The following is a 13,886-nucleotide window of genomic DNA, read 5'->3' on the forward strand; positions in this document are numbered from 1 at the left end:
AATAAAATAAACTGGCATGTCTCCCTCTCTGCCTTGGGTGAGCTCCGGAGAGGGTCTCTGACTGCAGCAGAGAACAGGGTCCGTGGAGCGTAAGGGTCCTTCGACCCCCAGGGGCGTCCCCTGTGCCTTCCACAGGCCACAGTATCAGCCACAAAAATCTCTTGCAAGAAACCAGTTAGGTTCAGATCGACAGTTGGACTGTCCCTAAGGTGTGCCCCACCACCGCTCGCTGAAGACAGGGCTGTCTGGCCTGCTCCCCCTGCTCTGTCTCTCTTGGGGGATCACCAGGGGGCAGGAGGGGGGCTATGGGGGGGGCATCTGTAGCTCCATCTTATCAGGCAGGGCCCAAGAATCTCATAATCAGGATTCAGGAATCACCTGGGAGGGCTGCTAAAAATGCAGACTCTTTGTCCCCATCCCAGATCTGCTGCCTCAGAATCCTCCAGGCCTGGAACCTGCATTTTCACCAGCGCTCCAGCTGGAGTGAGAGGGGGCCGGGGCTGGGGCTGGGGCTGGGGCTGGGGCTGGGCGGGGGCCTGGAGAAGCCAGGGAGTCACTGGGGCTCGGCCAGGCTCCCAGGCTGGGGCAGCAGCGCCACCTGGTGGGCTCTGCAGAAACACCTCGCGACCATCGCCCTCCTGCGGCCCCACTTCCCGGGGGGCCTGGCTCTTTCCAGTCCCTCCTCCTCTGGACGCCAGAAGCAGCACCGCCAGGCAGCAAGCTGGATTGTTACAAATCCTCTTTAATAGTTAGCTGTCACATCGCAAACATGTTTTACGGAACTATGCACAGAGCCCCTCCGCACTCCCTCGCAGGGCACAGCCTCACCCACCCATTCCCCAGGGGGCAAAGGACAGGCCAGCCTCAGCTTCTCCTGGGGGAGAGCATCCTTCTCACTTCCCTGGGCAGCTCGGGATCCTGGCAAATGCAGGACCAGCTCTGTTCCGGGCCCCAAGCGTTCACCCCCGGGATTCCCTAGGCAGCCCAGAGCCAGTCCGGAGCCCCGGTCCAGGCGGCCCCTCTTCGGCCCGGCTTATCACGTGGCCTAGGTTGGTCTGAGCTGCCCGGGTGAGGCTGGAGCTGGCCTGCAGAAGGGTTGCTCCTCCTACTCGTGTCAGGTAAGGCCCACCCTCTCCCACTACCTTCAATGAAAATGTAGAAACCAAAGAGAGAAGCCTTAGAGTGGACAAAAGAGTTTACCCACGCAGTGGGCAGTCCCCTGAAGCCCAGGGTGCCTTATCTGACCCCCACCCCCACCCCAAAGTTTAATACATTTTCCCCCATCCAATACACACAGATCCCAAGGCAGGTAGAGACCCAGTCTACCTGTGCAGGGATGCCTCGGGAGCATTTTCTCTGGGTTGCTAAGGGAATCCTGGCGGGCAATAAGCGGAGGAGCCACAGAATAGCTTGGCAGCTGGGGCTCAAGTCTGGAGACAGAAAGGTGGGGAGATGGGTCCAGGCCCCAGGAAGCCCCCCACCTCCAGCCGGCACAGGATGGGTACGGGCGACTGAGGTGGGAGGTGAGCCTGGAGGAGAGCCAGGGAGATCCTGAGGAGCCCTGAGCCTGGGGGCAGGCAGGGAGGTGGGAGACAGCAGGTGCCTCAGTACTTGGGGACCTTGCTGTAGTCTTCAGAATGGACGTGCCGGCACAAGCAGATGGACAGGAGCATCCCCAGGAGCTACGGAGGGAGAGGGCAAGAGTCAGAGGGAGGCAGGGCCACCCGGTCCCCCTGGAGGCCCCAGAACAGCATCTCATGGTCCAGGTCCTTGAGCTTCACAGGCTTTGAGTGGGATTAAGCAGATCCACAACTAAAGCCTTGTGACCAGCCTGGGGTTTCAGCAGTAGGGGAGCCCCCTGGGGTGGGGGGCAGTGGTCAGGCCAGGCCTGCTCTGGGGCCTCTAGAAGGGGATGGAGCTCAGCCTCCCTGAGGAGGCAGGGCCAATCCCAGAGGGCAGAGCTGGAGGGGGGGGGCAGCTGGAGGGGGGAGGGACTCAGACCTCGATGACAGCGACGCCCACACACACGCCCAGGATGATGCCCACGTTCTCCTGAAGCCACGCCTGCACCTTCTTCATGCAGCCCTAGAAGGGGAGCACACAGTCACGTCACCCCTTGCCCCATAGACGCAGAAGCCCAAGAGGGCCCACCCCAGCCCAGAGGGCCTGCGGAGAGAGGTTCTGGGTGGAGGGGAGGGAAGAAGGGAGGAGAAGCCGAGGGGCCTGAGTACCTGAAGGCACAGGTGCCCCCCACCCCCCCACCCCATCCCCACTCCGGCCTCGCACACACCTCACGGTACACGGGCCAGTACTCGGGGTTGTTTCCACTCTCGGTCCTGGTGCTGTTGAAAGCCTCACAGAAGCCCTTCCGCACCAGGAAGCTGTCGTCAGCCTCCCTCTTATCCTCGCAGGAGCAGGGGTAGGTGACATTGGTGCGGTTCATGAGCTCGGCATTGTCCGTCCAGTTGTAGAAGCTGGCCCAGCCGCAGCACCTCACCTGCGGGGGACACAGGTCGCTCACGCCCACTGGCAGAGGCGGGGTCCCCCAGGACGGGGACTCACATCTGTCCCTCTCAGGGCTGCCCCCCCCCCGCCGCCGCCCCTGCCACCCCACTCGTCCCAGCCGAACCGCCAGGATTAGAGTTTAGGCTTCACTTTGGCTTCTGGGAGCCACAGGGAACTTGAAGGGGCTTTCAGGAAACATGCACCATAAATATGAAAACAGCAAGAAACAGAGAAGTCAGGAGCAGGAAAGTAAAGGCAGGACAGGAGGGACCGTTGCGGTGCAAAGAGAACACGGACGTGTGGACACATGAAGGGCGAAGGACACACAGGTAAGAGTGTGGGGTCTAGGGGCGCCTGGCTGGCTCGGTGGGTGGAGCATGCAACACTTGATCTCGGGGCCGTGAGTTCAAGCCCCAGGGTGGCTGTGGAACCTACTTAAAAAAAACAAAACTGCTTAAAAAAAAGAGTGCAGGGTCTAGAGTCTGGCTACTGGGTTCGAATCCCAGCCTTGCCATCCGCCAGCGGCTTAACTTTGGTTTAAGTGCTTTCCTCAAGTCTCCTCGTCTGCAAAATGGGGTAACCAAGGTTCCGAAGTCAAAGGGCTGTTGGGAGGACACGGTGGTTACGGGGCAGGCCAGGTATCCGGGCCCCACCCGGAGAGCACAGGAACCAGCTCCGCATCGAGCTGCTGTGTACATGCTGGGGATTTGGCTCTGAGCTTCCTGGTTGCCAAGGTGAAAAGGAGTTATGGTCAGCTGTGCCTTTTAGAAGAGAAAATGGTCTAGTTCCAGAAGGGGAGAGGCCCTTCTGGGCTCCCTGTGCTGGAAGGGGCCTCTGTGGGGCTCGTGAAGGGGACCCCGAGGGCTTTGGATCACGTCTGGGCTTGAAATCCTGATGGGACTGGGATCTGAGAGGCCAAGTCCACCAGGGGCAGGTGGAACCGAGTCAGGGAGGGCCGGTGCCCTGCGCCCGGGCGAGCCGCCAGGCCTGGCTTCCTCACGTGGAGAATGGGATGACACGAGCCACTCTGCCAGGGTCTCCGGGAGGATTAAGGGGACTCACATGGATACACTCCATGCCATTGCCCGAGGGCGTGGGGCTATCCTCCACCTGCTGCCCTCCCATCTCTGGGCGGCCAGCAGGGGGCGAGCCAAGCACGCTCAGGCGTTCTGGGGCGCCAGGCAGCTGCTCCAGAAGGTTCCTTTCTCCTGTTCCCACTTCAGGGAGACACTTGGCTGCCCCCTCTGGCAGGGAGGCTGGCACCTCGCACTGGGCAGAAGTAGGAGCCCTCCTTGGCCCTCTGCCGAGGTCCGTCCTCCGTGGCCGCGTGTGGCCGGTAAACCCTCGTCACCCGCGTGCCCCAGGAGCGCCGCGCAGGTGCCACGGTCGGGCGAGCACGAGCCGTAGCCCCATTTTACAGACGGGAGCAGCCTCGGGCAGCGGCACCATCCCCGGCAGCGCCCGGCACACGGGAGTGACCCGGAGGCCTTGGTGCCGCGGGAAGCCCCGCCCAGGGCGCGCACCAGCTGTCCCCGAGGGTCCCCGAGAGTCGGCAACTGTGGGTCAGGCCGAACGTGGGAGGCAGCGGGGCGCACAGCATCTGGGACCTGGGCCCCGGGGCCCCTTTGTGTGCGCGGCCACCGGCTCACCATCAGGGCAGGCTGGGAACCCAGTGGGCCAGTCAGTCTTCTGTCAGTCAGTCAGTCAGTCACTGTCAGTCATTCTGTCATTCTGTCAGCCAGTCACTCAGTCAGTCATTCTGTCAGCCACTCTGTCAGTCATTCTGTCAGTCAGTCATTCTGTCAGTCATTATGTCACTCATTCTGTCAGCCAGTCACTGTCAGTCATTCTGTCAGTCTCTCTGTCAGCCAGTCATTCTGTCAGCCAGTCATTCTGTCAGTCATTCTGTCAGCCAGTCACTCAGTCAGTCATTCTGTCAGTCAGTCAGTCATTCTGTCAGTCACTTAGTCATTTTGTCTGCCAGTCAGTCCATCATCCATCCATCTACCTATTCATTCATCATTCATTCATTCACTCACTCAGTCGGTCATTCATTCTGTCTCACTCAGTCCATCATTCATGTATTCATGTATCCATTCATTCATTCATTCATTTAGTCAGTCAATTCTGTCCATCAGTCATCTTGTCTGCCAGTCAGGCCATCATCCATCCATCCATTCATTCTATCAGTCACTCACTCAGTCTGTCAGTCAGTCATTCTGTCATTCTGTCAATTATTCATTCAGTCATTCTGTCAGTCATTCAGTCAGTCAGCCATTCCATCAAACATTCGTTCATTCACTCAGTCTTCAGTCAGAAGTCTTCAATCATTCTGTCAACCATTCATTCAACCTGTCAGTCATTCTGTCAGTCTGTCAATCATTCATTGATTCATTTATTCAGTCAGTCAGTCTGTCAATCATTCATTGATTCATTTATTCAGTCAGTCATTCTGCCAATCAGTCATTCAGTCAGTCTGTCTCTCTCTCACTTTAACTGAGGTATAATACACATACACTAAAGTGCACAAACAGCCTGATGAATTTTTACACACATACTGGCATAACTGCAAGTTGGATCAGGATGTAGATAGAACATTCCTTTCACCCCAGGAGGTTCCCATGGGCACATCACGTCAATACCCTCCCAGAGGTAGCTCTCACTCAGACTCAGCATGTCGGCCTGGGCACCCAGTTCCTTAACCCCCAGGACGGACTCCCCAGCCTGACTTGAGATGAGGGCCCTCGCCCTCCGCCACAGACCACAGCACAGTGAGCCACGGGCAGCCTCCAAGACCCAGGGCCCCCCGCGTGAGGGACTGTGCTTAGCCGGGTGCCAGGCAGGGGGACTCTGCAGAGGCCCCTTGTCCCTAACAGACACCCACCCACCGGCATACTGTGTCAGGCGCATGCACGCCCAGACCCAGACCCATCAGGCCGGGATCCTCACGCCACCCCACCCCCAGCCACCTACGTACCTGAGCCTGCACGTAGTCCCAGGCCTCCTGCAGTCTGTCCTCTTGGCCGTCCTTGTAGTCCTGGATGAGCTTCATCACGATGCTGCCCATCTCTTGCTTTAGCTGCAGAGGGGAGAACAAGAGTCAAGGTCGGATTTCCTGAAACTCGTGCCCCACTTTTGGTCACATCTACTTAAATGGCCTCCCTCGTCACCCACCCCATCCCTGGGGACATACTGACAGTCGAATGGACCAACGTCCATTGCAACTACTTTCCTAGCACCTCCTGGGTGCCAGCCCCCCTGGCCACCACACCAAGCCCAGTGTCGTTAGAGCCAACTGCTCCTGCGCTATAGTCTAAGTGGCACTCGGCGGCTGGGGGACCCTTTAAATGTGAATCTCTGCATGTCGCTGCTCTCATCCGTCTCGGGGAGAATGCCAACATCCTGGCAACGGCCCGCAAGGCCCTACGTTGTTTGGCCCCTGCTTTTCCCAAACCTCATTTTCTGTTTTTTGCTCCTTTTGCTTCAATAACACAGATCTCCTTGCTGGCTTCCTGCGAGGTGGCACTCCTGTCACAGGACCTTTGCACTTGCTATGCCCACCACCTGTATCCTCTTCCCCCAAACATTAACACGGCTCACCCCTCCACTTCCTTCAGTCACGTTGTCAGAAAGGCCTTCCTGGACCACTCGACAGAACACACCCCTTCTCCACCCCCTCCACCACCCCCTCCCTGACCCTCCTCCACCTGCAAGGGTAGGCGTGCTGTCTTTTCCTTCCGTGGCACTGCCATTGCATGCTCTTTTGTGTTCAGGGTATATTATCTGTCCCCTCCACTAGAATGTCCGATCCAGGGGAGCAAGGACCGTCTCTGGAGAAGCCTGGCCACGGCAGATGTGTGGTGCACGGTCACTGCCATACGCTACACACCGGGTGGGGGTGGTGCTCCCATGCTCTCCCAGTTAATCCTCATGCCTGCCCCCGGGGCCCCACAAAACCCAAATCCTGACTGTGCTGGTCTTCCACCAGGCTTGGGAATTCAGGGTCCCTCGGTGAGGGAGAGAAGCGCCCACTCTACCTTAACCCCACACCAAGGGAACAATGATTTCCCAAGAAGGCGGGTGAGGGGTGCGGGGAACCAAAGGTCCCTCAGTGGTGCTCTCAACAGGGGATCTCACTGCGGCAGCTTTTCAGGAACAAGTTGCAAAGGGAGGTAAAACCGAAACCTGCCTTGAGACCTGACAACGGGGGCCCGTGCCCCAGGTGGGAGCCAGGGGGGCCCCCCAAGAGCCAGACCCAGCCTGGGCCCGCCTGGCTGCTCCCGTGGACCTTGCTCAGGGGCCTTCCTGGCACGCCAGCATGAAGAAGCTAGGGACAGCCACCTGCTGTCACCACAGAGCCCCAGGGTGAGGGGCCCGGCCACCAAGGGGACGTCTGCAAACTTGCCCCCCCCCCCTCCGGTTCAGGGGAAAGGGGAATTAGGATGTAGGACAGGTACTTCCAGGCAGGGGTTTTCAGGGCCCGGCTCACAAGGCAGCGAGCGGGCTTCCGCCAGCACCCCACAGGCAGCTCACAAACGCAGCCCTCAGAGAACCCACATCCTCCGGATGGACCCGCAGCCCTGGCTCCTCGCCCCCTCCCTCCACTAACCCTGGGAAATGCCCCCCCCCCCCCCAGGACTGCCCTTTGCCTTTCTCCCTCTTCATAGAACTCCCAGCATGGCACTCTCTGTTTTACTCACAGAGCTTTACGACGACGCACACAGCTTCCCTCTGGGTGATTAATCACCATAGCGGTGGCCAACTTTTGCCAAACCCTTGTTATAGGCCCGCACTTAGCACTTTCAGTGCATCAATTCATTTTAATCCTCAGAACAGACCTAGGGCCTCGGTAGGTACCTCATTCCCTCATTTTAGAGATGTGGAAAACGGGGCCCAGAGAGGTTGATTAACTTGGCGGAGGTCACACAGCCAACATAGGGAAGAGCTGGGATCGGGACCCAGAACCCAGTTTGTGACCCTTTAAGCTCCATCAGCACTTAAACCACTTGGCCACACCCTGAAGGAGGTCAGGGCCCCGTGAAGGAGGGCCCGGAGAAGCTGCTACGTCATACAGCTGGGGCTGGCTCCCATGGGTCCCGGGTCTCTCTGCCCCGACCATCTCTGTTCCACCTCTCCTCCCGGGTGGGTGGTGGGTGGATGATCCCTGAAGCGTGGAAAGGAGGAGGGGGTGGCCCCCAGAGGCATTTGCATGGAGAGCCGCCTGTCTCACAGCTGTCCTACCTGCCCTCCCCCGCGGACCTAGTCTCTATTTATACCCCTGTGTGGTTGCCACGCAGCCCAGACTTCCCTCTTTCAGGCCCCCTGAAATGAGAAAAGGGATGGAGCCGGGTGGTTTCCACTGAGGCTGGGTGGTTTCCATGGAAACACCACACCATCCTGCAGACCTGAATGTGGGTGAGAGACAGAGCCCAGCCATAGGGATCACCGCTGTGGGAGCTGGTTCAGCTCAGAGCTGATGCCTTGGGATCCCAATGCCCAGGAGCCCATGTTGGGAGCTCAGGGAGGTCACCCTGGCAACCAGGTAGTTCCTGAGACAAGAGAGAGCAAGGAACGGGGAGTGGGGAGTGGGGAGATGCTCACTCTCTCACTTCATCCCTGCGGGGCCTGCCTCTGTGGTTTCCACCTGGTGGGCACCAGATGCTCCCTTCTTGAAACAGCACTTCCTTTCCTGAGGGGCAACCACCCCCTCGATTCCTCCACGAGCCTGGGAAGCCCTGCTCCCCTCACTGACACGGGCGAGTCCCAGGTCGCCACTTGGCGCCTTCTCCATCCTAGGCACAGCGAGTGGTTCAAGGATGGGCAGGTTAAAAGTGACCTCCTATTTCTGCTAATCTGGCGAGATGAGGGCCTTTGTGGCTGGTGGCCACCTGAGGCTCCGCTGGGGGACTGCCTGCCTGAGAAGGGAGCCGACGGAGGAGAGCAGGAGCACAGGATGGAGAGGGGCAGAGTCCTGGTGGCAGCCTTTGGAAATCTGGACCAGCTGAGCCTCCAGTCGGCTCAGGCCAGTTGCGTTATTATCAATGCAATGAAGAGTCCTGCCCAGGAAAAAAAAAAAAAAAAAGGCCTGCCCAGGACCAGCAGCATAATTGCAGCCCAGTGCAAAATGAAAATGCATGGTCCCTTGCTTAAAAATGACTAAGAATTTCAACACAGTAGCATCTGAGTATAAACCAAGCATGGATCCTTCTAAGTGGAGGACGCTATGTAACTGCCCAGATCACAGGCCTAGGAAGCCAGCCCTGGAACTACCATCCTCCCCATTTCCCAGAAAAGAAAGCAGGTTCCAAAAGTGGGCTTAAATTTCCTACGACCACACAGCTAGCAAACAGCAGAGACAGGGCTGTAACCCTGATACTTCCAGCCCCAGAAGCCTGAGATCTCAACCACAGCAAACCACCCACTATCTCCACCTGACCCCAGACGGCACCATCCTCTGGGGTGACTCCCCAGTACCACGATGCTGTGTTTTCATTTCACCTGCAGTGTGACTTTTCACGCAGAGGATGATTAGAAGAGACCTCTGAATGTAGCATATCATGCAAATGTTAAGAGTCCTTCCCATATTTTTTCCAGGCTTTGCTTAAAGGCTCCCTGTACGGGGAATTCAGGACCTCACAGAGTGGCACATCGCAGGGGTGGGGACGCTCTTGATATATGCACTTTATTTTAAATTGAGCTCCAATGACTTCCACTCATTAATGTTGAGTTCTCTCCTCTTCACTCCCTCCCAAGTCCCAGAGGGGATCATACCAAACAAATCAGGTCGCTCTCTCCTAGGACAAACCATTTGGATATTCAAGACCAGACTAGTCTCCCTTCGCCCCCTCCTCTCTGGCTCCTCTGACCACTTCTTGGGATGATGTCCAGAGCTCTCTCCACACTCTTTATGCAAATGCATCAAATTGCCCTCGAGAACAAGGTGGCTCTCCAAGCAATGAAATGGACCCACACCCTCCTGTTCTCTCCCGGGGCTCCCACAGGATATGTCGCCAAGAGCTTTGCCAGAATGCAGATACAGTGGGTCTGAGGCTTCAGCCTGGGATCCTGATAGGACATGAGGGCGATGGTGGATGCAGAAGGGGGAGGTGGCGTGTTTACTCTTAGTCACCACCTGAGCCTTTCCTGAAATCGGGCTGCATATGTACACAATCAGCTACCCCAGAAGTCCCCAGGCCCCACTAGGCTCCGTGAGGGCGGGGCCCAACTCAGGCCCCACCCTCCACAGCCAGGGAGCCATGTAGGCACCTAGCACCCAGCACCCGGGGCCTTAACAATCTCCATCTCACTGCTCTCCATGATCCCCTTCCAGAAGGACCACCTGGATGCCTTCTTTTCTTTCCCAAAGGGAAGACGAAGGTCACCTCTCTCTGTCCTGGCTCCAGCTGCCCCCCGCCCCAAGGCTGGTAGCAGCCCTGGCCAGGGGATCAGGAAGTTTCCCTCACGGGGAGCAGGCATGTCACAGAAGGCATTGTCCTCGGGGAACCTGTCTTACCACCTGTAAGTTAGGGCAGGCACGTGCCCACTGGCTATTCTGAGCTCCTTAGGTGAATAAAGGAAAGAGGGGGGAGGGAATCATAGAGCTCCCTGACCATCCTCCCTGGGAGGCACACAGAGGTGCGGCTTGGCCACTGTCACCACCTCAACCCCCAGCGTTCACCCAGCCCACGCGAGCCCTTTGCCCTCCAAGCCTCAGCCCCCAGGCCTTCGGCCCAAGGCCCTGACATAACCCACCAAAGTCCCAGAGGCCTCACCTGTGCGGGCTGTGGGGCAGGTGAGCAGTATGACCTGCATGAGCGTGCCAAGGCCAGTGCCCAGCACATGCCCAGCAGAGTGTGCTTGCTTCCTCCCTCCTGACCCTCTCCCACTCTCCACCTCCTGGAGAGTCCGAATCCCAGTGTCGAGCTGGGAAAGGCCCAAGATGCCAGCTGAGACTCAGAGAGGCTGGCTATGTCGTCCGAGCCCATGAGCAACCAATGGCAGAGCTCACCCTAGAACGCAGGGCCCCGGAAGCCCAGACTTGGGCCACAGAACAGGGGCTGGATAGTCAGAGGAGGAAAGAGGCAGAGGAACCTCCACTCCCTAATCCTGGCCCCTACGGCTCTTGCTAATCCTAACACCAGTGACAACAGGAACGGCTGCCATTTACTGAGCCCTCACTAAGCATCAAGGACGTTAATGATGGTGAACATCACAGTATAAACCCTTGCAATGATGCCAGCAAATATCTGCCCCGGGCCAGGCGCTGCACTACGCCCTTCCCATACGGCGTCGCTCTCAGATCCGCAGCACAGAGCTGTGAGACAGCCCTCGGGCCCAGCGTGCTGTGGCGCTGAGCAATGTTCCAATTTTAGAAAGGGATTGGGGTCTGTGTCACACCCCGAACTCTCTCCCATTCATAGTTCCCGAGGGCCACCTAAATGGGGTACACAGAGGCCAGAAATAGCCTTGCTCTGTTTGGGTTTGATTTTGCCATCAAATAAGCTGCAAATGCCATTTCGGCTTTTCGGAGTGGTTTTTAGATTTCAGAATTGCAGCTCAGAGGGGGAGTGGACCTGTGTGGTTACTGCTGTTTGACCCGCGAGGCAAGTGGAGCGGAGAGGCTGAGTCACTTGCCGAGGGCCTCCGAGAGGTGATTCCAACATAGGGGGGCCGTTTGGTTCTAGAGTCGAGGCCTAGGCCGCCATTCCATCTTATAAAAGTGTTGCTGGCTGTGCTCACTTCAACCCTGGGTGGGAGTGGGGGCCCAGCAGCCCTCCCCTCAACTTATGGACACAGAACCCAGGGCCTGAGAGGCCATGTGCCTGGTCCCACCGTTCCCCTGTCCCCCACCCCACCGCTGTTGCTGCCCTGGGGACAATGGCCGATGGGAACGCGGGGCAGGAAGGACCAGTGCCATCCCGGGAGAAAACTTGGGGAGACGAGGGGAACCCAGCAGCTCAGGCCCTCCCACCTGCCCAGGAGGCCTGGACAGTGCGGGGGCGGGGGGGGGGGGGGCGTTGAGGAGGCCAGCCCATTGCCTTTAAAAGGCCTCTTCCTCCAGGCCCCACCAAGGCCCACCTCCCCAGCTGGACCTCATCTGCGGGAATAAACATCATCAAGGACATGTTTAGTCTCCCAGCGGGATTTACAGTGTGCTGGGAGAGAAAAAATAAATCATTCATTCCAACTCGGGCAGAGAATGGTGCCAGAACCTCCCCCGCAGAGCCAGGAAATGTCCCTGTGCCTTGCAGAAGAGGTGGGCCCAGGTGAGCTGGGCTGGGACCAGGGGGCATGAGGCACGGAGCCTGGTGGGGAGGGGAAAGCAGGAGGGAATGTGGGGGGCGGGTACGGCAGACAGTCTGGACTGCAGTCCGGAGTCCTGATTCGCCACACCAGCCTTGCTCAGGGGCCGCGGGACGCCTCCGAGGCATAGCTGCTGGTCGTTGGCCAAGCAGATTATACAGCCCACAGGGAGGCAGCGTGCTGTAGAGGGAGGCATGGGCCTTGGGTCAGAGGGATGGGGAAGGAATGCTCCACTCTGACGCATCCAAGCTACATGTGGCTGTGGCCACAAGCCATTTTGCTTTTCCCGGCCTCAGTTTCTTACACTGGAAACCGCTTGTGAAACTGAAATGTGTATCAAGTTACCAGCCCAGCTCCTGACATGTGGTTGGCATCCGACAGATGGATGCCATCTTTATTACTGTGGGAAGGTGGACCGCCCAAGACCCCTGAGTCATAGAAACCAGCTCACCAGGGCCCAGTTCTTGTCCACCCTAATTGGGTCCCAGAGAAGCCCCAGGTGCCAAGGGGCAGAAATCAAAAGACTGGATCTCACAATCCTTTCACGGAGAAAAAGAGTTTCCCTCCCTTAAACACCAGCCTCCTGTCTGACAGCCAAGAGAGCTTCCTTTCATCTACTGAAACTGCTATTTCCCCTTTTGCCTTGGCTGCTGGGAAGCTCAGTATTCAAGTTAGCCCTCAGTGACAATATCCAGTGCCCTGGCTTCCGGGACATGGCTTTTCCTCCTCCGGTGTGCACTCCAACCTCTTGTTATGATTTTAGTTACCCTGTCCCTGTGCTGGAACTCAGCTGTATTCTCCTGAGAAGCAGGCTGGGCGTGGATGACAGATAAGTAGAGCAGACTCAGGTTGGAACCACGGCAATGACAAATTCACCCTGATGAACCCAGAAGGCAAGCTGCCTGGGTTCAAATCCGGGCTCTGCTGTTCACTGGCTGAGCCCCCCACTTGCCCTCCCACCTTCCTTCTAAGGGTGATCTGAGGCAACTGGACCTTCCAGTGGTGAAATGAACCCACTAGCCACCTGCTCTGATTGCGTAGTCGGTGGATGAGAACCGTAGTGCTGGAGGAAGGCGGGTGTCCTAGGGTCCGCTGGGTCACGGGCCGTGTGCCATGGGTCTAAGTCCTGGAGTCTGTGCCCCTGCCTGGCCCGGCCCCTGGCAGGCTGGGTGCCTTTGCCCCTCCCCTGCTGGATGGGGATTCTCATGCTACCCTGACAGGGGAGGCATGGAGAGCATCCATGAAAGAATGAAAGTAAAGTGGTCGGCACTGTACTCAGTAGTATAGGGTGTGCCCTGAGTCAACTGCAAGGGTGCTGAGGATTTTAGTTCTTGTGATGTTATCGCTCTAAACTCTCTGAGTATCTGTCTCCCTCTGTCAACCTAACACAGGGCACAGCTGCCGTGAGGATGAGACAATGTGTGTAAAGCCTCCAGAAGATGCCATGTGCACACAGTAGGTGTTCCATAGGGGGTCACCTTGACAGTCACCATTGACTGTCTCACCCAGTGGCTATTCCCAGCTTCTCTTCTCCCTTATGCCTCTGTCCTTAGAGTCCCCCTGAAGCCAGGGGTGCCTTTGTGACCCAGTCTAGCCAAGACTGTTGGAGGACTTGCTTTTCAGATAAAAGGGCGGGGGGTGGCTGGCACTGCCCCTTGCCCTTTCTTCTGGCTACACCAGTATGGATGTTGTGCCTGGTGCTGTGGCAGCTGTCTTGTGACCATGAGGTGAGTGGTGTGAAGAAGCAAGCGGCATGATGAGGATACTGAACAGAGAGTGGGAAGCATGGTCCCTGAGAGTCCAACCCAACTTCTGGTTAAGTCGACAGCAAATGTCTTTAGAGTTGAAGCCGCAGTCAGCCTGATTTTCTATTTCTTAAAGCTGAGTGCCTTCTCCGTGATACAAAACTAATTTTTTGTTTTAATTTGACAGAGCGAGAGGGAGCACAAGCTGGAGAGAACAGTAGACAGAGAGAGAGGGAGAAGCAGGCTCCGCAACGAGCAGAGAGCCCAATGCGGGGCTCCATCCTAGGACCCCAGGATCATGACCTGAGCCAAAGGCAGACGCTTAACCTACTG

General features: G+C 57.6%; 1 protein-coding gene across 9 annotated transcripts in view; it reads right to left on the reverse strand.

Moving 5' to 3' along the window:
• Positions 1-722: 722 nt before the first annotated feature.
• CD82 (CD82 molecule) overlaps positions 723-13,886 on the reverse strand; it is a 52,454-nt gene continuing 39,290 nt past the window's right edge. For 6 of the 9 annotated variants that reach the window (XM_035701258.2, XM_025451943.3, XM_035701253.2 and 3 more), the window contains 4 exons: positions 5,483-5,584; positions 2,291-2,497; positions 2,002-2,085; positions 723-1,682 (listed from right to left, as the gene is read on the reverse strand). In XM_035701258.2, coding sequence (XP_035557151.2) covers positions 1,605-1,682; positions 2,002-2,085; positions 2,291-2,497; positions 5,483-5,584 — 471 coding nt within the window. In that variant the 3' untranslated portion in view covers positions 723-1,604. Of the gene's footprint in view, positions 1,683-2,001; positions 2,086-2,290; positions 2,498-5,482; positions 5,585-13,886 lie in introns of those variants that run through there. The other 3 variants (XM_049096244.1, XM_049096246.1, XM_049096247.1) reach the window with 1 other exon arrangement.

The sequence above is a fragment of the Canis lupus genome, chromosome 18 (genome assembly GCF_003254725.2).
Source record: "Canis lupus dingo isolate Sandy chromosome 18, ASM325472v2, whole genome shotgun sequence".
Lineage (NCBI taxonomy): Eukaryota > Metazoa > Chordata > Mammalia > Carnivora > Canidae > Canis > Canis lupus.